Source organism: Oncorhynchus clarkii, chromosome 3 (assembly GCF_045791955.1).
Source record: "Oncorhynchus clarkii lewisi isolate Uvic-CL-2024 chromosome 3, UVic_Ocla_1.0, whole genome shotgun sequence".
In the NCBI taxonomy this organism is placed as follows: Eukaryota; Metazoa; Chordata; class Actinopteri; order Salmoniformes; family Salmonidae; genus Oncorhynchus; species Oncorhynchus clarkii.
Window position 1 is genome coordinate 77,760,209 of NC_092149.1, and position 26,165 is coordinate 77,786,373.

The 26,165-nt window shown below is 43.2% G+C and overlaps 1 protein-coding gene across 1 annotated transcript; it reads left to right on the plus strand.

Annotated features, from left to right (window-relative positions):
- Window positions 1-5,828: 5,828 nt before the first annotated feature.
- On the plus strand, window positions 5,829-25,646 carry LOC139386088 (cracd like a). The gene is made up of 10 exons (XM_071131513.1): window positions 5,829-5,887; window positions 12,272-12,342; window positions 16,013-16,139; window positions 18,190-18,322; window positions 20,347-20,511; window positions 20,889-21,125; window positions 22,471-23,767; window positions 24,094-25,103; window positions 25,195-25,315; window positions 25,444-25,646. Exons 2-10 carry the CDS (start codon window positions 12,291-12,293, stop codon window positions 25,644-25,646), a joined length of 3,345 nt encoding a protein of 1,114 aa, XP_070987614.1. The 5' UTR covers window positions 5,829-5,887; window positions 12,272-12,290.
- The last annotated feature ends 519 nt before the right edge of the window (window positions 25,647-26,165 follow it).

Genomic DNA, 26,165 nt, shown 5'->3' on the forward strand with positions numbered 1-26,165 from the left:
CTGGCGCTTTGTGTCATTTCCCTTTGACTTTTGATTTGTGTTTTTGTTTGAAATATAAGAGGGGTGTGATAGACAGGTTTCTGTCCAGGTATAGATCCAACACATTGTACAGGGATTTCACTGAGTCAGTTGAATCATGGATTTTTTAAAGGGCCAAACAAGCTACTTATTCACAGCCTTACTGTCCTCTACATGTTTGAGATGTCGTATGATCAGCTCTCTGCTGTTCAGGTAGGTGTCTTCCTCAGTAGGGAGACCATGGGGCAGCGTGAGTGGCTGGATCCTGGACAGAGGGAGGAGCCATGAAAGTGGTTATACACTTAACAAAAATATAAATGCAACAATTTCTTAAGATTTCACAAAAGGAAATCAGTCTATTTAAATAAATTCAGTTGGCCCTAATATGTTTTTCACAAGACTGGAAATACAGATAAGCTGTTGGTGAAGGATCCTTTATTTATTTTTTACAGGGGGACGATCAGAAAACCAACATGGGGTGCATTATGCTGAAACATGAGGTGATTGTGGGGAATGAATGGCACGACAATAGGCCTCAGGATCTCGGCACAGTATCTGCACTCAAATTGCCATCGATAAAATGCAATTGTGTTCGTTCTGTAGTTTGCCTGTCTATACTATAACTCTGTTCACAATGTTGACATAAGCAAACCAGTCGCCCACAAAACGCCATACACACGGTCTGCCATCTGCCCGGTACAGTTGAAACCCGGATTCTTCCATGAAGAGTACACTTCTCCAGCGTGCCAGTGGCTATTGAAGGTGAGAATTTGCCCACCGAAGTTGGTTACAACTCTGAACTGCAGGCCGGTCAAGACCCCGGTGAGGACGACAAGCAAGCAAATGAGCTTCCCTGATGAAACCTACAGTTTCATTAGCTGTCCGGTGGCTCATCTCAGAACATCCTGCAGGTGAATAAGCTGGATGTGGAGGTCCTGGGCTGGCATGATTACATGTGGTCTGCAGTTGTGAGGCCAGTTGGATGTACTGCCAAATTCTCTAAAAGGCAATTGAAGGTGGCTTATGGTAGAGAAATGAACATTAAATTCTCTGGCAACAGCTCTGGTGGACACTATTGTGTAGAGGCACAGATCTGGAGAAGGGTACCAAAAACAATTATTCAGCATTGAAGGTGCCCAAGAACAGTGGCCTCCATCGTTCTTAAATGGAAGAAGTTTGGAACCACCAAGGCTCTTCCTAAAGCTGGCCGCCTGGCCAAACTGAGCAATCGAGGGAGAAGGGCCTTGGTCAGGGAGAGCTCTCCTCTGTGGAGAAGGGAAAACCTTCCAGAAGGACAAGCGTCTCTGCAGCGCTCCACCAATCAGGCCTTTATGGTAGAGTGGCCAGATGGAAGCCATTCCTCAGTAAAAGGCACATGACAGCCCGTTTCGAGTGCCAAGCTTATAGTATCATACCCAAGAACACTTGAGGCTTTAATCACTGCCAAAGGTTCTTCAACAAAGTACTGATTACTTGTGCAAATGTGATATTTTATTTATTTATAAATTTGCCAAAAGTTCTAAAAACCTGTTTTTGCTTTGTCATTATGGGATATTGTGTAGATTGAGGGGAAAAAAACAATTTAATCAATTTTAGAATAAAGCTGTACCGTAACAAAATGTGGAAAAGTGAAGGGGTCTGAATATTTCCGAATGCATTGTACCCCCAAAAAACTACTTCAGTAGTACTTTAAAATAGTTTTACTTCATTACTTCACCACAGTAAAAACCAAGTTAGCAATCAGATTCATCATTACAACTTCACTGCATGACCTCAAGCACAGATAAATTAATTAAATACACATCTTGGAGGAGAAAATGGTAACACTATGCAAAACACACACTTAGTCTAGAGGTGGGCTGCACCCACATCTGACAGGTTAGGATTTCCCACCACTAGGCAAGCCCCCAGATGAGAAGTTATTCATCTAAACGGATAGGAGCCCCACCTTCTGCAGGTAGCGTCCCTCCACTAGCTTCTTCTCCCAGTAAAGTCAGCACATGGTGCTTTTTACTGGGCTGCTCCGGATTACCACCATACTTCTCATGCTCTTGCGTCCGCTCATCCAGCAACTGAATGACCATGGATTCAGGGGGTTTAGTCCCAGGGGTTTATTTAAAATGACATTTCCATTATATCACTGCCATTAGCCTATGATCAAAGTGTAAGTAATATTAGGTAATAAACAGTTTTGAGTTGATGGCATTCATTGCATTTAGATGTAGGGCCTGCCCTTGATGAAATTCCGCAGCACCGTCCACCCTACTTCTTGTGGAATCCGTGCTCTGGTGAACTTGCTGCAGAATGACATTAACCAAGGCAGAGGCATAGTTTATGTTAAAGCCTAGTATAATAGACAGAAATACTGTATCATCAAATATGCAACACATGAATAGAATGAGAAAAGGCAATGTTGTACTGACTATGAAGGAGTCAACTCAATATTTAAAATTGTCCAAATAATATATTACCTACAAATGTATTCCAAATACATTAACAAAATATCATGAATTAAAAAACATTTAAAAATACATAAAAAAAAATACGTTTCCTACAATGCTTCTAAAAAAAGAATGTAAATTAAATTCCCCCCTATGGAACACGAGACAACGTGTTGATCATCTGAATGATTGCTTAGTAACAACTGCCTGCCAGAAAGATTATCTTCCTTTAATAAATTAGACTTCATCGTTACCTGAATTGGGGGAAATATGTGAAGCCCACGACATAGCATTGCCATATTTACTTGTTGGTTGATAGAGGCGTGCGGGACGCAATGTTATAGCACAACGTTTTTAAACAATTTTTGATTATAGTGCAAAAAAACATAATATGCGGATGGGCCAAGGCAAATACTGAATCCTACCAAGATATAAAGTGTTGTTACAAAAATGTCAAACAAACTAGCTACATTCTAAACAAAATCGAAATGCAGCTAAAATTACGCGTTCAGGATTAACAGAGGATTTTCACGTTTTCGCATTTATGAATTTAAACGGATGTCGGAAATCATCGGTCATCTTCTTCGGTGGGGATTATCGGCGGTTGGCATCCAACGGTATGGTGCATTACCGGCACCTACTGTACTGGAGTGTGGGCCAGATACGGAGGCAGGGAGACACAAAATCCTACCTGCGTGCCCGTTGCTCTTAAAAAAAGATAACAAAATATTTGAAACTATGTCTAATGACGTTCTAATCAATCCACTCTTTAAACTAATTTCCCGTATCCCCTTCTCCCTCATACTAGATCCCAGCCTCTCTCTTTCCCTCTGATACTGCCCACACTGTAGCAATATATCAAATCAAATCAAATTGTATTTGTCAGATGCACCAAATACAACAGGTGTAGGGGGCATGCACCTTAACGTGTATGCTTACTTACAAGCCCTTAACCAACAATGCAGTTCAAGAAATAGTGTTAAGAAAATGTTTACTAAATAAACTAAAGTAAAAAATAAATAAAATGAAAGTAACACAAGATAATTACATAACAACAACGAGGCTACATACAGGGGGTACCGGTACCGAGTCAATGTGCGGGGGTACAGGTTAGTCGAGGTCATTATGTAAAGTGACTATGCATAGATGCTAAAGAGTGAGAAAATACATTTCTATAATTTTTTTCATCGGCAGGGACTGAGAACCTGGTCATAATTGAAGCATGATGGATGGCGCTAATTACAGGAAAATTGTTGAGGGGAAACCTGTTTCAGTCTTCCAGAGATTTGAGACTGGCACAGAGGTTCACCTTCCAGCAGGACAATGACCCTAAACATACTGCTAAAACAACACTCAGAGTGGTTTAAGGGGAAACATTTAAATGTATTGGAATGGCCTAGTCAAAGCCCACACCCCAATCCAATTGAAAATCTGTGGTATGACTTAAAGATTTCTGTACATCAGCGAAAACCATCCAATTTGAAGGATCTGGAGCAGTTTTGCCTTGAAAAATGAACAAAAATGTGTGTTTTTTTTGCAGGGGGATAATTACTCCCAACAGACCAGTGCCCTGTCAGAGCTCAAGCAGAGGCTACAGAACCAGGGTGTGTGTCTGTTATGGTATGTGTGTCTGTTATGCCATGGTGTGTGTCTGCCAGGGTGTGTGTCTGCCAGCGTGTGTGTCTGCCAGGGTGTGTGTCTGCCAGGGTGTGTGTGTCTGCCAGGGTGTGTGTGTCTGCCATGGTGTGTGTCTGCCTTGGTGTGTGGCCGCCATGGTGTGTGTCTGCCATGGTGTGTGTCTGCCATGGTGTGTGTCTGCCAGGGTGTGTGTGTCAGCCATGGTGTGTGTCAGCCATGGTGTGTGTCTGCCATGGTGTGTGTCTGCCAGGGTGTGTGTCTGCCAGGGTGTGTGTCTGTATTGGTGTGTGTCTGCCATGGTGTGTGTTGGACTTCCAGTACTCCACTTTTCACTACTGGGAGATCAGGTATACCACACATTTCAATCAATCAATTTCCACACCCAGGACACACGTGCATGGCAGACACACACCATGGCAGACACACACCATGGCAGACACACACCATGGCTTGGCAATATAGCCTAGCATCAGTGACTTAGGTCGAATTAGATATTTAATGGGCCATTTGGCACATGCACATTATATAATATTTGCTTTAATGTTGGTTATAATCAAGATCCCTAAGGTTTGACAACGGATGGATCATCAAGATAGGAAGAGGGCTGGATTACTTCAAGAAACCAAAGGCCAGACTTCAACCATGGATCGTTCTCTCCTCTTTGTTCAGTCTTCAATTTATGTAGTCCTTGATACTGACTGATCAAATCATTCATCAAAGAAAAGATATAGAACACACAGAATAATAATCCAGTAGTATTTGTTCAAAGTCAGTATTTAAACAGCATTTTTCCTATTTTTCTCTCCCATAGTGTCGTTTCTCCATCGGCTACTGTGAATATGACATATGACCTCAGTGGATATCTTTTGCACACTCTCTCACTCTCACTCACTTACTCACTCACTCATAAAATAAACACCAAGTGCATTTTTAGGTTTACGTGATCAGTCATAAAGTTTGGTCTGACCAAGCCTGGCTGTTGTTTGGGGGTCCTTGCTAATTACGTGTATCAAGGACATTGTTTTTCACTTTGACCGGAATGGTTAAAGGTGGATCCGAAAGTTAGTTTGGTCATTTTTGGGTAACATATATGAGCTGTACTTTTAACTTGTGTCTGTTCTTAACCTGTTTAAAATAAAAAATATATATAAAATATATATTTTAAACAGGTTAAGAACAGACACAAGTTTTCTTGAAACTGATTGTCAATTTGTGAAAGTACATGGCGACAGCTAGTGGACATTGAAGTTCCTTCACTTTATAATAATCGTAAAATATTATAATTATATGGTATTTTAGATTAATGGGTAGCCAAAATACAATCCCTAGGCTTTAACGTATCGTAAAGTAATACCCTTAACACTTTAATTATTTCATTATTTGCACCGGTGGTTTGACTGGTGGATTTGATCCGTTTGAATTGTAAAGTCTGTTGTCTGTAATGCCTTTTTCGTGATGTCGGACCCAAGTGAGACTAGCTTCTGCCATTTGGGATCCTAATAAACGAACAAAACACACTTTATTTTATTTTTTAATCCTCGACAATCTGATTAGACGTTATCTTTTCAGTAGATGAAGGGTTAAAATCCTTACGTTAAGGACCGGATGATAGTAAACGTCGGACAGAGGACAGCAGTGGCAGCTCGCAAGCAGTACCAGTATTCCACAGCCTTGAAGTGTAGGTAGACTACGTTACGAACTGACAGTGACACAGCTGTGAGCTCCCATCCACGCTCCAGAATAATATGACATTTGGATAATTCTCCTTCAACACTAGCAACGTCGGTACAGTAAGTATTATAACATGTTTCCTTGCCATAACATATCAATTCATTAACTCTGTAAATAAATACGTACTTTGTCACAAACTGTATGTATTCATCCTATTCATATAGACAACAGAATAATCATCCGCAGATAAATGACCTTCTCGGTTTTCATGAGTTTACCACTACCATATGGGCGACTTTCATCAAGGGGAGCTGAACAGTCTAGACATTGATCGCAATTTGCATTCATGAAAACTCGTAAACATTTCAAAGTAAAATGAGCAATAAAGACTATGTTGGACTTGTAGTACATGGTCAACATAGATCATTACTTCATTTAATGAATATGTGTTTTCTTCATTAGAAAACATTTGTTTGAATTAAATAAATATCCGCATGAGTTCCCGCAGGGATCGGATTAAAATCTATCTATAATCGGCCTTAATCTCGATATATGCGGTCCTCATCTGGGTTCTGCAATGAAGAGAATATAATCCCACTGAAAATACCGCAAATCTTTGAATGACAGATGATAGTCATCTTTGACTTTGATCTGGAAGAAAGAGCAGGGGCAATGACGGTTTACATACATTTTCTCTGCTCCTAGACAGGTCAATAGATGGGGGATCATGTTCTTTCTGTATATGAAGTAGCCTACAGTCTCTAAGTAGCCTACCATCTCTCAGTAGCCTACCATCTCTAAATAGTTTACAGTCTCTCAGTAGTCTACCATCTCTCAGTAGCCCACCATCTCTCAGTAGCCTACCGTCTCTAAGTAGCCAACAGTCTCTCAGTAGCCTACCATCTCTCAGTAGTCTACAGTCTCTCAGTAGCCAACAGTCTCTCAGTAGTTTACAGTCTCTCAGTAGCTTACAGTCTCTCAGTAGCTTACAGTCTCTCAGTAGCCTACCATCTCTCAGTAGCCTACCATCTCTCAGTAGCTTACAGTCTCTCAGTAGCCTACCATCTCTCAGTAGCCTACCATCTCTAAATAGTTTACAGTCTCTCAGTAGCCTACCATCTCCCAGTAGTCTACAGTCTCTCAGTAGCCTACCATCTCTCAGTAGCCTACCATCTCTAAATAGTTTACAGTCTCTCAGTAGCCTACCATCTCCCAGTAGCCAACAGTCTCTCAATAGCTTACAGTCTCTCAGTAGCTTACAGTCTCTCAGTAGCCTACCATCTCTCAGTAGCCTACCATCTCTAAATAGTTTACAGTCTCTCAGTAGCCTACCATCTCCCAGTAGTCTACAGTCTCTCAGTAGCCTACCATCTCTCAGTAGCCTACCATCTCTAAATAGTTTACAGTCTCTCAGTAGCCTACCATCTCCCAGTAGCCAACAGTCTCTCAATAGCTTACAGTCTCTCAGTAGCCTACCATCTCTCAGTAGTCTACAGTGTCTCAGTAGGCTACAGTCTCTCAGTAGGCTACCGTCTCTAAGTAGTTTACAGTCTCAGTAGCCTACAGTCTCTCAGTAGCCTACCGTGTCTCAGTAGCCTACAGTCTCTCAGTAGCTTACCTCTCTCAGTAGCCTACCGTCTCTCAGTAGTCTACAGTGTCTCAGTAGGCTACTGTCTCTTAGTAGCCTACCTCTCTCAGTAGCCTACCGTCTCTCAGTAACCTACCTCTCTCAGTAGACTACAGTCTCTCAGTAGCCTACCTCTCTCAGTAGACTACCTCTCTCAGTAGCCTACAGTCTCTCCGTAGCTTACCTCTCAGTAGCCTACCTCTCTCAGTAGACTACAGAATTTTAGTAGCCTACAGTCTCTCAGTAGCCTACCTCTCTCAGTAGCCTACCTCTCTCAGTAGCCTACCATCTCTCAGTAACCTACCTCTCTCAGTAGACTACCGTCTCTCAGTAGCCTACCTCTCTCAGTAACATATGCCCTAGATGAGATGCAAAATAGGTCATTCTATATGAGGTGATTTATGATCACATTGGAAAATTTGCTTAATTCACATGATCTACTACCAAGCTGTGGCCCACTCCACCCACCATGGTGTAGTTCATTTTCTTTCTGACAGCCAATACACCTAAATGCTTAGTAAATCAAATGGAGGAGATTAGAAAAGTATGTTGCTGGATGTCAGATCCAGTATTATCAGTTCATTGGGATGATACAGTAGAAAGTGGAGTGATGGACGATGATACAGTAGACTGTGGAGTGATGGACGATGATACAGTAGACTGTGGAGTGATGGACGATGATACAGTAGACTGTGGAGTAATGGACGATGATACAATAGACTGGAGTGATGGACGATGATACAGTAGACTGGAGTGATGGACAATGATACAGTAGACTGGAGTGATGGACGATGATACAGTAGAAAGTGATACAGTAGAAAGATACAATAGACTGTTGAGTGATGGACGATGATACAGTAGACTGTGGAGTGATGGACGATTATACAGTAGACTGTGGAGTGATGGACGATGATACAGTAGAAAGTGGAGTGATGGATGATGATACAGTAGACTGTGGAGTGATGGACGATGATAGATCTGGGTCTGGGATGTTGGAAGTGGTCCAAATATCACAGCTGAGAGTTCATCCTGGTGGGAGCAGAGAGAAACAGAGAGGGATTTACTCACCATATGACTCTGGACAACGCAGATCAGAGGAGGCTGGGGGGAGGAGCTATAGGAGGATGGGCAAATGGTAATGGCTGGATTGGAATAAATGGAACGGAGTCAAACGTGGTTTCCATATGTGTAATGTGTTTGATACCCTTCCATTTATTCCATTCCACCAAATAAAATTAGCCCATCCTCCGATAGGTCATCCCACTAGCCTCCTCTGACGCAGATGTAGTTTAAGCTACAGTATATTCCTGCACCAAGCTGTTCACCAAACTATCCAGAAACCATCCAGAAACAGAGAATAGCTAGGTAATAATATAGAATACCTCTCCTCGCCTTGCCTCTTCTCCCAACACAGTGGCTTGGCTATTCACTAATATGGCCTGTGCTTACTGTAACAGTAACTGACACACTAGAGAGAACTTGACCAAACAGTTTTATCACTTCCAAAAGATCACACATGAAAAAGTTCTGAGTGACTGACGCATGGACACGCAAATCCCCATCACATCCATTTATTGTCTCAGCTATGACATCAGTTCCAGATGGTTAAATCTCCCACAAGCTCCATTGGAGTTCATTTACATTTGCCGCACCTGTAGAAGTAATATCAATAACCCCTGGCAAATGAGGTGGGACATGAGGTGCTTCAGGTGTTGATGATGCTAGAGCAGTGAACTTCAAACTCAGCTGAAAGCTTCTCATTGTTAACAGTTAACAACGCCTTCAACAACTGTCCATATCCATACGCACACAAACACCTCTTCGACACACACCCCTTTGTCTGAGTGCATTGTGGTCTAGTGGTGGTAATGTGTAAATGATTCCATCAGCAGTAGTGCCTGTCCTCTTTCCAACTATCTTACACTCCACCTGAGCACAAAGGTTTATTGGCACTAAGACTTTTACCTTGACCTGGTCGTGAAGGTGGGTTGAGAACACATTCCTCCATAGGTACCTGGATGAATCACTGTTTACAACTTACAGCAGCTAGACAAATGGAACACCAAAATATATGAAATACATTAAGTTAACGTACGTGAGCACACACGCACGCACACCCACAAACAAACACACACACACACACACACCTGTGTCTGTGCAATGTGGCATAGTGGTGATTAATGTGTAAATGATTCCATCTGCAGTAGTGCCTGTCCTCTTTCCAACTGCAGCTGTATGTATTACTCTCTGTCCTCGTTTCTGGGCCTAAAACCAGGTTAGTCTTTCATAAGGAGCTTAGCGCAGTGGGCCACAGTGTGTTACTGATGTAATAGAGTCTCTGTCTGCTCTCTCATTCTCTCTCTCTCTCTGTCTTTCCCTCTCTCCCTCTCTCCTTCTCTCCCCGCTATGCTCTATTTTCTCTCTTTCTGCATATGCTGACCCCGGCATGGATTGACCTTCTCTGTCCCTGCATTTCTCTTTGTCCTTATTGTCTCGCTCCCTCCCTCTTTCTTATTCTCCCTCCCTCCTTTCACTCTGTCCTTATTGTCAGTCTCTCCCTCCCTCGGGGTGGCAGGTAGCCTAGTGGTTAGAGCGTTGGTCCAGTATCCGAAAGGTTGCTAGATCGATTCCCGAGCTGACAAGGTAAAAGTCTGTCGTTCTACCCCTGAACAAGGCAGTTAACCCACTGTTCCCTGGTATGCCGCCATTGTAAATAATAATTTGTTCTTAACTGACTTGCCTAGTTAAATAAAAACTAAAGCAGATGTGGAGGACAGAAGCCTGAGTTTTTTAAGAAAGGACAAAGAATGCGCTGAGAGGGGGGACACAATGCCCCGTGGGAGGGAGGGATAGCTACAGTGCAGTAAGGGTGACTGGTAGTACTGGGTTAGTGAACACAAGGAACGTTAGTCCTTGGCCTGAACTGGTTTAGCAACGCAGCATCATTTTAAGTATAAGAACCTTTAGATGGAGGTGCATTATACAAAGCACTTATTTTTGAAAACTGGCTTCAAGACTATGTCACAGCATATTGATTTTGGATTACTGTGTCTAATTGACATGCAACAACTGTACAGAATGTAGAACATTATATACATAATTTTTGTAAATACTGTGTCTGCAATTTTCCCATATTCTGTGTGTGTCTGTGTGCTTATTTGATCAATGTGTGAACACAGTGCCATGTTTATACACTCTGTGTGTCAGCTAAATTTTGTGTCGCTGGGCCTGGTACATTGGAAATTGGTGATTAATCTGTTGTCGTGGGATTATGGGGCTGTGAAATCGTACAGGGATCTCTATGCAATGTCAATAATCTTGCTGATTATCACCTGTTTCTGGTGCCGCTTTCCTCTGGCTCGTTAGATGGCACTGAGGAGCTGCATGGTGTCTTTAGACACCATTTTCTCTCAGGGGCCTTGTGGTACAGATATAGGATCTTATGTAATTTGATCACCCAGAAATGCAAACTTGTAGTGTATTCAAGGTTTACAAAGGTTAGTCATTTCCACTTTAACATTTAATTTTGACTTCATTTTGCACTAACCAAAAATGTATCAACCAGTAAAAAAATGTAAAACAATTATAATACACACAATAATTCACATTTCCTGTTGTTGCAGGATTATATTCCTGCTTTGAGAAACTGGTCAAATTAAGATCCTACACCTGTATAGCTAGTTGTTCCACATTTGAATCTAACTCTATTTTACACAGTGTATGCAGGCAGCAGCTGCTACAGTGGAGGTGTTCACTGTTTTCCAGTCTGTCTTGAATAGCAACCTATTCCCTAAAGCAGCCCTAATCTAGCGCACCAGATTCTAATAATTAGCTGGTTGATAAACTGAATCAGGTTAGTTACAACTGGGGTTGAAAAGAAAACCTACAGAAGAATAGCTCTCTGGGAACAGGGTTGAAGACCCCTGCCATAAAGGATATTAAGGGTGACGCATTTCCAAGGACTATGCAACAGTGTGTTTTTAGACTTATTTTTTTAACCTTTATTTAACTAGGCAAGTCAGTTAAGAACAAATTCTTATTTACAATGACGGCCTAGGAACAGTGGGTTAACTGCCTGGTTCAGGGGCAGAACGACAGATTTTTACCTTGTCAGCTTGGGGATCTATCTTCAATCTATCAACCTTTCGGTTAGTGGCCCAATGCTCTAACCACTAGGCTACCTGCCACCCCATAGATCAACTCAACTCATGAAGACTAAGTCTCAAAGGGGACTCAGGAGCAGGCTGAACTTTGCATGTTGCTCCACAGCCTCAGGCTGTCTGGCTTATCAGCCTCTGGCCATCAACCAGCAGCTCACACTGTAGACTTCAATACTTCAAAGGCAGAGCCAGGTTGTATGGCTGTAATGACCACAGAGACGGTGTGCTACCTGGGTGTGTGTTTGTGGGCGTGCGTTCATGCATGTGTGTGTGTGTGCGTACGTTAACTTAATATATCTTGGTGTTCCATTTGTCTATCTGCTGTAAGTTGTAAACAGTGATTCATCCAGGAACCTATGGAGGAGTGTGTTCTCAACCTACCTTCACGACTAGGTCAAGGCAAAAGTCTTCGTGCCAATAAACCTTTGTGCTCAGGTGGGGTGTGAGATAGTGTTCTGTTCAGGTGTGTGTTATCAGACTCATACATGTGCAGCGTAGAAGTGTGTTCACAGAGACTAAAGCATGATCAGAGACGATTGGGTTTGAGCATTCACTCCATGGTAGAAAGGACATTCTGTTAGATATAACAGATCTGCATCTCTCTTTCTCCTCTGGCTGCTCTCCCTATCTGCTTTCATCTGTTGGTCTGTCTGTCTCTATGCTTTATTGTTTTATCTATTCATCCCTTTCTTTCTCTCTCTTTATTCCTCCTGCAGTTGTTGAAAGGAAGGAGTGATGGAGTCTTTCCCAGGAGATGGGGAGGGCAGCCTTGATGACCTTACAGGAGGTGAGGCACTCTGGAAAATGTGCATGATGTTTAGAGACCATGTAAAAGCTGAGTTAGATACACACTTACTGTATACTATCTCCGTCAATCATCTATTAGTGTGTTAGTGTGTGCTAGTGGGTTAGAGTGGGTTATGGTGTGTTAGAAAGGGTTAGAGTGGGTTAGAGTGTGTTAATGGGTTAGAGTGGGTGTTAGTGTGGGTTATTGTGTTAATGGGTTAGAGTGGGTGTTCGAGTGGGTTAGTGTGGGTTAGAGTGGTTGTTAGAGTGGGTTGGTGTGTTAATGGGTTAGTGTGGGTGTTAGTGTGTTAGAGTGGGTTAGAGTGTGTTAGTGTGTTAATGGGTTAGAGTGGGTGTTAGTGTGTTAATGGGTTAGAGTGGGTGTTAGTGGGTTAGAGTGGGTTAGAGTGTGTTAGTGTGTTAATGGGTTAGAGTGGGTGTTAGTGGGTTAGAGTGGGTTAGAGTGCGTTAGTGTGGGTTAGAGTGTGTTAATGGGTTAGAGTGGGTTAGAGTGTGTTAGAGTGTTAGAGAATGTGCCTGTAGGAGTGTGAGAAGCATGTTAGTGTGTGTTGAAGTGTCACATTATACATCTGGGTTAGTGTGTTAGAGTGGGTGAGTCAGAGTGTTATAGAGTGTGTTTGTATCTGTAGCTGTAGAAGCCTGTATGACAGGGAAAGGGGTAGCTATTCAGATGTACAACTGAATTCCTTCAGTATGAATAAGAATGCATCTGGGTCTTTCTAGGGTACCAGTGAGGATTTAGAAGAAAAAGAAACGCACACCTATTAAGACGAGGTGCTGGCTAGCGGAGTAGAAAACTTGAAAATAAAGAGAGCCGCACACTCTAGGAGCTCAGATGCAATAATTTAATTACCAACGTTTCGACAGCCAAGCTGTCTTCATCAGGGTGTAATCACAAACACTGCGGGATGACTTGTTTATAGTGTCAAAAGACACAGGTGTCTGTAATCATGGCCAAGAGTGGCCTAATATCATTGGTTAATAATCAAATATGAAAATGGCATACAAAGAACAGCATACAAACAAATGGATAACATACAATCATAGATTAATTTGACTACACAAGTTTACAGACAATTACAATGGCAAAGTCACAATAATCACAAGAATGGCTTCAGATCAAAGTCTACATTGAGACCGAAGGGCGCAAGGGTCTTTAAATTAAAGACCCAGGCAGCCTCTCGTTTTAACAATAAATTATCAAGGTCACCCCCTCTCCTAGGGAGGGTGACATGTTCGATGACAATATAACGCAGAGACGAAATCGAGTGGCCTGCCTCCAAGAAGTGGGCTGCAACTGGATAAGTAAAGTTTTTACACCTAATGGTGCTACGATGCTCTGAGATACGTACTTTTAATTCGCGCTTTGTTTTACCTACATAATTTTTACCACAAGGACAAGTTATAAGGTAAATAACTGCCTTAGTGGAGCACGTAATAACACCTTTTATTGGGATCGATTTCCCTGTTTGGGGGTGTTTGAAGGATCTACATTTATAAGTGCCATTGCATTGAGCACAGCCATTACCTTGTAGTTTCCATCCAGTAGGGGCGCAAATAGACGTTGTTCAGGAATATCTTGGGGTGGTAAATCAGAGTTTACCAATTGGTCTCTGAGATTTCTGCCCCGCGAGAATACGACCATGGGAAGGACCGAAAACACATTACCGATACTATCATCGGATTTTAGGATGTGCCAATGTTTGTGAACAATTCCCTTAATTTGTTCAGAGCACTTTGAATAGCGGGTAGTTAGAACGCAAGAATGCGTCTTTTTGCGAGACTGACCTTGAAAAAGGTCATGTTTTGTTTTGGATGTTCTCAATGGCAATATTAATCTGATCCTTCTTGTAGCCCCTCTCCTTGAACTTTCTTTGCGTCTCAGCCATATTTCTGTCGAAATCTGAGGATTACCTACACTGGAAAATGTGTTGCCAGCTGTTAATAAATAGTTTACAATAATCTGCCAAACTTTTTCATGTCATTACATTAAAACTTAAATCGATACTGTCATTAACGTGGTTATTCAATAATTATGCATAATACTTGTTGAATGTGCATTTGTAGTCAAGCTGATTAGTTACCGCTTGATATTTTCACACATCAGCTGATCCAGGAAGGAATATTCAGAATGACAAACAGCTGTTGTAATCGCGCAGGTGATCTAACAGCCCAAGTGCTGGATAAAAGGTGTTCACGAGGAATGGCCAGAATATTTTGGTGTCTCATTAGTTATGCCGGTTTTGCCTGGATCCACGTTGGCTCTAATGTCCATAGCGAATTGATGTTGATCATATGTTGTTGTCTGTGTGATTCACAGCAGGGTCTCGTTTGATTTAACAGAGAAAGCATCAAGGTAATGAGTTCATGTTTTCATATGTTAATGAGCCTGGGATTGGACACCGAGTCTATTGCGCAACAGCCAACTATATTTCTATGAATTATTCTGGATATAATGACAACAAATGACATAGTCTAGTGGGCGTATTCACAATATAATCTGGTAATAAAATAGCATGACAAATACATGTTGTCATCCAAGGGGCTTGAAGTAGCCTATGTGAACTAGAATTTGGAGCTCAGAAATTCAAGTCCTGTAATAGGCCTACCTTTTCCTCAATTTGGTGCTTGAAAAGTTATTGTAATTATTGTAGCCAATTGATCAATTCTCCTGCTCCCTTACAATTATCTGTGATTTCATTTTTGCAAAGTTTTTGTCAGAGATATGGCCGCTTTCATTTGTTTCTGTCGCTTCAATTGAAGGGTGTTACACTACTCTTTTGCGGTAAAACAATTTTGCGGTTATTATAAGGACGACACCTAATGTTGGCTTCAACTTGGCATTCCATACAAATCCATCCAATTAAAAGGGGAACTGGTCACTTTCTCATGATAAAAACAGCGATTGTGAGATTCAAATGGTGAGATTAATGCTACCGATATTCATTGCTTTATGATGTCTACCTGCGCAGGCCACATATGCTACAGAAAAATCGCCATGTATCCAAAGTATTTAGTCAGGCAATATCCACATTATTCTCACATATTTTAGAATGTAATAATCATTTGACTATCGATGCATTGGCAAGGCCCAAACAATGCGTTATTCTTAAAGTGATAATGGCAGGTTTCCATCCACTTTGCGAAAGACTTTCATGCTAATATTCAAAAATTTGCATAAACCATTCAATATTCATCAAATCAGCACATTTTAAGATTTAAATGTATCACCTTGTACTTTCCCTACCCTGCGAATTCATCATTTCTTTCATCTGTAGCCTAGTAAACTGTGTGCTCTCCCCGACGAGTCGTAGCGGGAGGACCACACTGCATGTCATCGCGGGACTCCAAGTCTACTTCGATATGATGGTTGTGATATCAACATTTGCGCATAAAAGCGTTTCCACCAACATTTATCGCATAATTAATTTTACCGGCACAAAAAGATCCCACCTTGTATAGTGTATTTTGTTTTGTCCACATTTGGAAAGTTTAACGAAATATGTGCTTTTCCACAACATTTTTAGTCATTTAGGCTACTTTACTCGCATAAAAAGGTTGGATGGAAACCTGGTTAGTGTCACACATCGGCCCTATTATTTATAGAAAGACCCATCTGTATGCGGGCTGTCATGACCTGTGTCCCCTAGGAAAGAGGAAGTCTAAACTGAAGACCCTGAAGATACGTCTGTTTGGGAGGACCAAGCGAGAGACCAAATTCAGCCAGTCTGCTAGTGATGTCACTGAGGCGGAGGGGCTGGGCTCAGCGGAGAATCTGTAAGTCTGTGTGTATGTGGGGGAGTTGGTATGTGTGTGTGTGCGTGCTGCGGTGTAAAACGTACTCAATTGTCATACTTAAGTAAAAGTAAATATACCTTAATAGAAAAGGACGTAAATAAAAGCAAAAGTCACCCAGTAAAAGTTAAACAAAAATGTATCTGGTTTTAAAATGTACTTAAGCACAGTGGTGGAAAAAATACTCAATTGTCTTGAGTAAAAGTAAAAGGAAATGCTACACATCAAATTCCTTAATTAGACTGTACAATTTTCTTGTTGTTTGTATTTTTTTAAATTTACGGACAGACTGGGACACACGGACATAATTTACAAATGCAGTATTTGTGTTTCGTGAGTCTGCCAGTTCAGAAGCAGTAAGGCTGACAACCTATTATATTGATAGGTGTGTGAATTGGTCGATATTGCTGTCCTGGCCAAGCATTCTAAATGTAACATGTACTTTTTGGTGTAATACATTATTTACATAAGTATTCAGACCATTATCTATGAGACTCGAAATTGAGCTCAGGTGCATCCTGTTTCCATTGATCATCCTTGAGATGTTTCTACAACTTGATTGGAGTCCACCTGTGTTAAAGTCAATTGATTGGAAATTATTTGGAAAGGCACACACCTGTCTATATTAGGTCCCACAGTTGACAGTGCATGTCAGAGCAAAAACCAAGCTATAAGGTCGAAGGAATTGTCCGTAGAGCCCCGAGACAGGATTGTGTCGAGGCACAGGGTACCAAAACATTTCTGCAGCATTGAAGGTACCCAAGAACACAGTGGCCTCCATAACTCTTAAATGGAAGAAGTTTGGAACCACCAAGACTCTTCCCAGAGCTGGCCACCCGGCCAAACTGAGCAACGGGATAGAGGGGCCTTGATCAGGGAGGTGACCAAGAACCAGATGATCACTCTGAAAGAGCTCTAAAGTTCCAATGTGGAGATGGGAGAACCTTCCAGAAGGACAACCATCTCTGCAGCACTCCACCAATCAGGCCGTTATGGTAGAGTGGCCAGACGGAAGCCACTCCTAAGTAAGAGGCATATGACAGCCCGTTTGGAGTTTGCCAAAAGGCACCTAAAAACTCTCAGACCATGAGAATCAAGATTCTCTGGTCTGATGAAACCCATATTCAACTCTTTGGCCTGAATGCCAAGTGTCATGTCTGTCGGAAACCTGGCACCATCCCTACAGTGAAGCATGGTGGTGGCAGCATCATGCTGTGTGGGTGTTTTTCAGCGGCAGGGAGACTAGTCAGGATCCAGGCAAAGATGAACGGCGCAAAGAACAGAGAGGTCCTTGATGAAAATCCGGTCCAGAGCACTCAGGACCTCAGACTGGGGCGAAGGTTCACCTTCCAACAGGACAATGACCCTAAGCACACAGACAAGACAATACAGGAGTGGCTTCGGGACAAGTCTCTGAGTGTCCTTGAGTGGCCCAGCAAGAGCCCAGACTTGAACCCGATCGAACATCTCTGGAGAGACGTGAAAATAGTTGTGCAGCAAAGCTCCCCATCCAACCTGACAGCTTGAGAGGATCTGCAGAGAAAAACGGGAGAAACTCCCCAAATACAGGTGTACCAAGTTTGTAGCATCATACCCAAGGAGACTCAAGGTTGTAATTGCTGACAAAGGTGCTTCAACAAAGTACAGAGTAAAGGGTCTGAATACTTATGTAAATGTAATATTTCAGTTTTTATTTTTAATAAATTAGCAATTTAACAATTAACAATTTTTAAAAACCTGTTTTTGCTTTGTCTTATTGTCTTAGAATAAGGCTGTAATGTAATGAAACATGGAAACAGTTGAGAGGTCTGAACACTTTTATGAGGCACTGTATTTTCTTTAGGAATTTAGTGAAGTAAAAGTTGTCAAAAATATAAATATTAAAAGTAAAGTACAGATACCCCCAACAACTACTTTCAAGTATTTTTACTTAACTAGTTTACACCACTGTGTGTGAATGGATGTGTTTACAAATGTAGTATTGATTCAATGACATCCATATTCCCTCCTCTCTCCATCCCTCGTCTACCAGGTGTTCAGGCGTTTTGGGATCACGAGCGTTGTCACATGACAGTATCTTCCTGCCCGACCAGGATCTGTCTAGTCCGGAGCAGCCCAGGGTTCTATCCCAGGAGAACGTCCAAGGCAGGATCAAAGAACTCCAGGTGAGTCTGCATTCCATGGAGAACCCTGGATCTAGAAACCTGCATATGCATCTAAAGGCCCAAACTCAATTCAAAAGGAGTCCCACACCCTAAAGTAAACCCCATTGACCAGGACGTCAAACTAATTTAGCCCCAGGGGTCTTTAACGAGGTCCGGAAGGCCACACTGTAAATGTGTTATATTTTCTTGCCGTCAAGATGAGCAAAATATAGTTCTCTATCCATCGTTTTTGAAATTTCCGATACTCCCTGGCTTTCTAGCTTTAATTTGGGTGATTATCGAGCTCGACACAGTCAATAAACTGTAGAAATGTATGTCCATTATAATTTCTACACAGTTTTGATTTGGTTTTAGCCATATATCTACAGTACCAGTCAAAAGTTGACACACCTACTCATTCCAAGATTTTTATTTATTTTTACTATTTACTACATTGTTGTATAATAGTGAAGACATCAAAACTATGAAATAACATGTGGAATCATGTAGTCACTCAAAGTGTTAAACAAATCCAAATATATTGTATATTTGAGATTCTTCTAAGTAGCCACACTTTGCCTTGAAGACAGCTTTGCACTCTTGGCATTCTCTCAACCAGCTTCATGAGATAGTCACCTGGAATGCATTTTAATTAACAGGTGTGCCTTGTTAAAAGTTCATTTGTGGAATTTCTTTCCTTAATGCGTTTGAGCCAATCAGTTGTGTTGTGAGAAGGTAGTGGTGGTATACAGAAGATAGCCCTATTTGGTAAACGAACAAGTCCATACAACAGTCCATCATTACTTTAAGACATGAAGGTCAGTCATTCTGGAAAATTTCAAGAACTTTGAAAGTTTCTTCACGTGCAGTCGCAAAAACCATCAAGCGCTGTTATGAAACTGGCTCTCATGAGGACCGCCACAGCAAAGGAAGACCCAGAGTTACTTCTGCTGCAGAGGATAAGTTCATTAGAGTTAACTGCACCTCAGATTGCAGCCCAAATAAATGCTTCACAGAGTTCAAGTAACAGACACATCTCAACATCAACTGTTCAGAGGAGACTGTGTGAATCAGGCCTTCACAGTTTAATTGCTGCAAAGAAACCACTACTAAAGGACACCAATAAGAAGATAATTACTTGGGCCAAGAAACACAAACATTAGACCAATGGAAATCTGCCCTTTGGTCTGAAGAGTTCAAATTTGCGATTTTTGGTTCCAACCACCGTGTCTTAGTGAGACGCAGAGTAGGTGAACGGATGATCCCACCGTGAAGCATTGAGGAGGAGGTGTGATGGTGTGCTTGGCTGGTGACCCTGTCAGTGATTTATTTAGAATTCAAGGCACACTTAACCAGCATGGCTCCCTCAGGATTCTGCAGCGATACACCATCCCATCTGGTTTGCGCTTAGTGGGACTATCATTTGTTTTTCAACAGGACAATGACCCAACACACCTCCAGGCTGTGTAAGGGCTATTTGACCAAGAAGGAGAGTGATGGAGTGCTGCATGAGATGACCTGGCCTCCACAATCACCCGACCTCAACCCAATTGAGATGGTTTGGGATGAGTTTGAGCAGCCAACAAGTGCTCAGACTGTTGGAAAAGCATTCCAGGTGCAGCTGGTTGAGAGAATGCCAAGAGTGTGCAAAGCTGTCATCAAGGCAAAGGGTGGCTATTTGAAGAATCTCAAATATAAAATATATTTGGATTTGTTTAACACTTTTTTTTGGTTACTACATGATTCCATATGTGTTATTTCCTAGTTTTGATATCTTCACTATTATTCTACAATGTGGAAAATAGTGAAAATAATGGAAAACCCTTGAATGAGTAGGTGTTCTAAAACTTTTGACTGGTAGTGTGTGTGTGTGTGTGTGTGTGTGTGTGTGTGTGTGTGTGTATATATATATATATATATATATATATATGAATATATATATGAATGGATTAGACCCCCATTCTTCTGTGTAAATCAGGAATTGATGTCAATGGGTTACCAAGCAGATCTCAAGCAAGGTTTCTGCATTTTTTCTGATTGGCCAGATGAAGCTGCTGCAGCAGAACATGCATCTAGGCCCGCCCCCACTGGTTCTGCCAATGAAACATCCCGAGGACCTGGGGGGCAGCTCAGAGGACGATGGTCTGCCCCACAGCCCCCCCGAAATCTCCATAGGCAACAACATGGCCCCCAGGGGGTTATCTTACAAGGTGAGCCCATCACCCACTCTCTCCATCTGATCTCCAACCTCCACCCTCAACAAATTCCATACCCTTAACAAACCTTCCATACCTCAATTTTCTCTCATTGAGTCAGTAATTATGTTCATATTCCAGCAGTGCAGATACAGTAGTTGAACATTTCATTCCTCATCAGCCATTGTGCATCACCCAAACCCTTCCCTTTTCCTCCACAGTTCCCTGCCCCTCCCAGGCACCATATCTCTCTGAGTTTAGCAGGAACAGGAAGTGAGAAGGAAGTGCAGGTTATACCTTTTCCTGTTTGAGTGTCACTCACTATATCACTTGATATCAACTATGAGTTGTCATAGATCCAAATGTTTATCCTGTGTTTTATTTGTTCATAGGCCTGCTCCCAACCCTCGTCCCGTCCCCTCTCCCCTGTGCCCAAACCTCGTCTTACCAACCTCGTGCCCCACACCCCATCTGCCCCCCAAACTGCTTTCTCCCCTGCCCCCCCTGCCTTGGACTTCATCACCCCAGCCCAGTTCACCCCCTGCCTGGATAACTCTGCCGCCCGCCACCGCATGTCCATCAAACCCAGGAACCAGAGAGCCAGCGCCAAGAACAAAAGGCTGAACATGGTAAGACCTGCCTGGGCATACCAACACCACATGGGGCTCTGCCTCTGGATCTCACACATACAGAGGAAGGCTCAGGAAATATCAAAATACTAACTGGATACACTTGCTCTATGATCGGTCTCTCGCTTTTTCGCTCCCTTGCTCTCTCTCTCTCTCAATTTCAATTTAAGGGCTTTATTGGCATGGGAAACATATGCTTACATTGCCAAAGCAAGTGAAATAGATAAACAAAAAGTTCCAAAAGAACAAAGACATTTCAAATGTCATATTATGTGCAAATAGTTAAAGTACAAAAGGGAAAATGGGTGATCCTAAGATTTGTATTTGATCATGTATATGTTTCTGCTTTTTGTTCTTTGTTATAGGGCCAAAAAGATTGGGGAAGTTGTTTATCCATAACTCTTCCTGTTGTTTGTTTAGTGTTATCCAATTTTCCCAGAAGTCGTTAGTCTATTGATTCTTCAATTACATTGAGCTGATTTCTGACGTGCTGTTCCTTCTTTTTCCATTGTGTATTTCTGTATTGTTTTAGTGATACTCTCACTCGCTCTCTCTCATTTTAAGGGGCTTAGTTGGCATGGGAGGCATATGTTTACATTGCCAAAGCAAGTAAAATAGATAATAAACTAAAATGAAATAAACAGTAAACATTACACTCACAAAAGAATAAAGACATTTCAAATGTCATTATGTCTATATACGGTGTTGTAATGATGTGCAAATAGTTGAAGTACACAAGGGAAAATAAATACATAAATACACATACATATAGGTTGTATTTACAATAATGTTTGTTTTTCACTGGTTGCCCTTTTCTTGTGGCAACAGGTCACAAATCTTACTGCTGTGATGGCACACTGGTATTTCACCCAATAGACATGGGAGTTTATCAAAATTGGATGTTTTCGAATTCTTTGTGGGTCTGTGTAATCTGAGGGAAATATGTGTCTCTAATATGGTCATACATTTGGCAGGAGGTTAGGAAGTGCAGCTCAGTTTCCACTACATTTTGTGAGCAGTGTGCACCAGGTCTGCCTTTGGTGGCCTTTCTCAATAGCAAGGCTATTGAGTCTGCACAGTCAAATATTTTCTTCATTTTGGGTCAGTCACAGTGGTCTCTCAGATCGTTCACAGCTTTGTGGAAGTTACCTGTCATGCTGATGTTTAGGCTGAGGTACTATATGTATAGTTTTTTGTGTGCTCTAGGGCAACGGTGTCTAGATGGAATTTGTGTTCATGGTCTTGGCAACTGGACCTTTTTTGGAACACCATTAATCTTGTCTTACTGAGATTTACTGTCAGGGCCCAGGTCTGACAGAATCTGTCTCGTTCTCTCTCTCTCCAGACTGAGTCGAGACCACGCTCAGAGAGTCTCAACAACTTTGACCAACAGTTGACTGAAGATGAGGAAGGGCCTGCCATTACCGGGGGGAGAACACGTTTACGCTGTCACTCTACCCTGATCCTAAAGTCGCAACAAGGGGGGTCGACCACCTCCACTGCACCCCCAGAGCTGACACCCCTAAAGTCGAGTTCCACAGAGGCTGAGGGGTCCCCCAAAAAACTCACTCTACCCTGCAAGCTCTCCCCACAAGAGCAGCCCTATCCTGGCGTTCCAGTTGTCTCCCCTGCCCCTGTGACCCGCCAGCTACCTGGAGCTAAACAGCCACAGCCCTCGTCTGTGACCACAGTTCAGGACCTGAGATACACTCCACAACAACAGACCCTGAAACAGTCCCTGGGAGCCCCCAAGCCCCCAGACCCATCCCAAACCAAGAGGGACGTCCTGAGCAAAAGTGGGGTACCGAATTCTACCCCCAGCACCGAGGGTAGCCCCAAAGATGAACCACTCCTTTCTGCCAGGCCCACAGCTAGCCTGACCGCAGTGGTGACTCTCAGAACGTCCTCTCTGAGGAGCAAGACAGATGCTAGGGCTGGTGGTCAGAGTACCACACAGCCACCTGCAGGCCAGGAGGACACAGGTCAGGCAGAGACAATGTCCACTGGAGGAGCTCCGAAGCCAGGCTCCGGGCCCTTCCTGTTCTCCATCAACTCAGCCAAGGGGCGAGAAACACCCAGGATGGGAAGTGGTGGTTTCTTGGTAGTAGTGGAGCAGGCTGGGGATGGAGCGAAGAGGGAGGATGGGACAGAGGTAAAGTTGAACCCCTCAAACGCCAGCCAGAGGGAGGAGGAGCAGCAGAGGAGCAGGCGGGAGAGGGACAAGCCCAAAGAAGAGGAGTTGACTGCCATCGATATGGGGGGGAAAGTCTCGGAAGGGGTGGAGGTGGAGGAGGAGAGCGGTGAGGGAGTGGAGGATGCAGTGGAAGCAAAAGAGGAGACAGAGGTAGATGGGCAAATTGCATTTGGCGTGAATCTTCGCTCCATCTCTCTCTCTCCGAGGGTAGAGGCGGAGGCAACCACCAGCCAATCAGATCTCAAGATAAAGCATCACAGTGCGGAGGTGGGCGCTCTCCTTCTTGCCCCTTATACTCCCTCCTCAAAACCCACCGGGCTTGAGGGGCTTCGGGACACCCCTCCAACCAGGGCTAACTCCATGCCCAAAAAGCTCTATACAAACAACTGGGTTTCCCCCACAACACTGTCTTCATCCAGGGGTAGAGCTGGCTCCCTCAGAGAAGCAGGTGAGACCCCCTCTCTGAAATGGATGAATATTCAGCCATGTGGGTAAATGACAACATGGCATACATGGTAAATAACAAACATAATATACTGTAAGTCATGTGCTTACTGGATAGGGATGTCAGTGCTGGACTTTGTCCCCAGCTACACTTCTACAGAATATGCAATCTCTATGTTATCAGGGCAGTTAACCAATGAAGGAGATATGCTGCACTAGAATAAGAATGGCAGGCTACACCGGAATGATAGACTGTTACTGTGCTCGTTAAAACACCACCAGTGCTGTTTCATCATGTGAATGTGTCTAACCCCCTGTTTCTTCCCTCAGATACAGCAACCCCCGCCCAGCCTACCCCCTCACCTCTCATTAAAGAGGCCCAAACCACCCCAGCTAGACCTAATGAGGACCAAACCCTCCCTGTCCTACCCATAGAAGCCCAGGCTACCACCTCAGCCCCTCAGAACCCCCTGACTGCCCCCCATGCGGCACCCCAGGCTGCCGTATCGTGGATGAGCATGGCATGGGGGAAGACCAGGGGCCTCCAGCAGCTCTTCACCAGCAGTTTGCCCAGAGAGTTCACCGGCATGCAGTCCCCAACTCAACCGCAGGCTCAGACCACAACACAACCTCAATCACAGACCACAATGCAACCCCTGACTGCTAAACTACTGGAGTCACAGAATGCAGTGAAACCACCACAGACAGCAGCACAAGCCCCCACACAGACCACAAAACTACCAGTGACACAGACCACAACGCCACCACAGGCTCAGACCACAAAGCTACCAGTGACACAGACCACAAAACACCTGCAGACCACCAAAACACCACAGACACAGAACGGAACACAACCACAAACAATGACACAACAATCAACACAGAACTCAAAACCATCAACACAGACATCCAACCAAATCAACACTCGAGCAGCACAACCAACCGCTACTCAACCTCTAGCCCAGTCTACACAATGCTCCGTGTCTCAGGTGACCCCACAGTCCAGCCGACGAGCAAACCAGCCCACCCTCTGCTCCACTCCACAGACCCAAGCTCAGATAATACTACGGATCGCCCCAATGGGTGCAACTTCCACTCAGCCCCCTTGGAGCGCACTAAATCTCAACCCTATCCCCCAGCCCAAACCAGCCTTAGCTCCAACAGCAACCCCAGTCCAACTCCTAGTGAGAGGTGAGAAGATCCCTGGCGACCAGAGGAATAGTGAGGGGGCGGCTGTGTCAACAGAGAAGAGGGTGGACCGGGACAGGCCATCGACTGTGGGAGGGACGGCAGCCTTTTTGGAGCAACGGGCAGAGTGGACCCCTCCTGCTGGATGCAAGGTAACATCCCTGATCTCTCTCACACATCATCTGAGAACAGAGGTGTTAATCAAATAGAGTTTCAGTTCACTCTCACTCCTCCCCAATACAGGTAGAGCTCAGGAGAACCAGGACCCCACCTGAGTCTCAGCCCACGGCTGAATTGGCTGCTCCTCCCAAAGCCACACCCAGTCACAGAGACGCTAAAGATGTTAAACTCGACAGGAGGCCAGGTAGAGCAACGTTAAATACATTGGATGGGTTAAAATAATGACTGAATTATATGTTATAGTAACCATTAAGATAGTGTCCTATTAATTTCTATGGTCATCATAACAGCCTCTATGTGTTCCCCTCTTAGAATCGAGCCCAACCATAGTGGCAGGCAGACTTGCAGACCGAGAGGACAAATGGTTGAGGAAAAACATGCCAACTTCATTGTCTCCTTCATCACCTTTGTCATCATCTCCCTTGCAGACCATTTCTGACAGCGGGGGTCAGCCATCTTGGATGGAACTGGCCAAGAGGAAGTCAATGGCCTGGAATGACAAGACCATGGACTGATAGAATAAGAAAGAAAGAAAGAAAGAAAAAAAGAAAGAAAGAAAGGAGGGGGAGTGTCGGGGAATATGTACTGTATATATAGAGAGATAAAAAGAGAGAAGGGGGAGTTCCTTATTTGAATGCACTTATTGCTAATTGCTCTGTACAAGAGCTCCATTGTAAGTTGTGAGAGTGACAGAGAGAGAGGAACATCAACAATGGTAGTGATGGGAATGTATAGAGACTGAAGGACAAAGTGAGATGTTGAGTTCATTGAAGTGGAATTTAATTGACCTTGGAAGCAACAGCTATTGGCAAAACATGCTTCCCTTGAATGTACAGACGTGCTGTGTTTGCAAAACAATGTTTGTATTTCATGTTTCTTGTATGGGATAACTATGAAGCTGATTGGTTTCCTGTCAATAAATTCTTATGTTTTGAGTTTTGATTCAAACATATTTTTTCCCAAAGTCTGGGCTTATGTTGGAAATAATATTGTTTGAATTATCTATGAATGCTTCATCAGAAATAAATTATTTA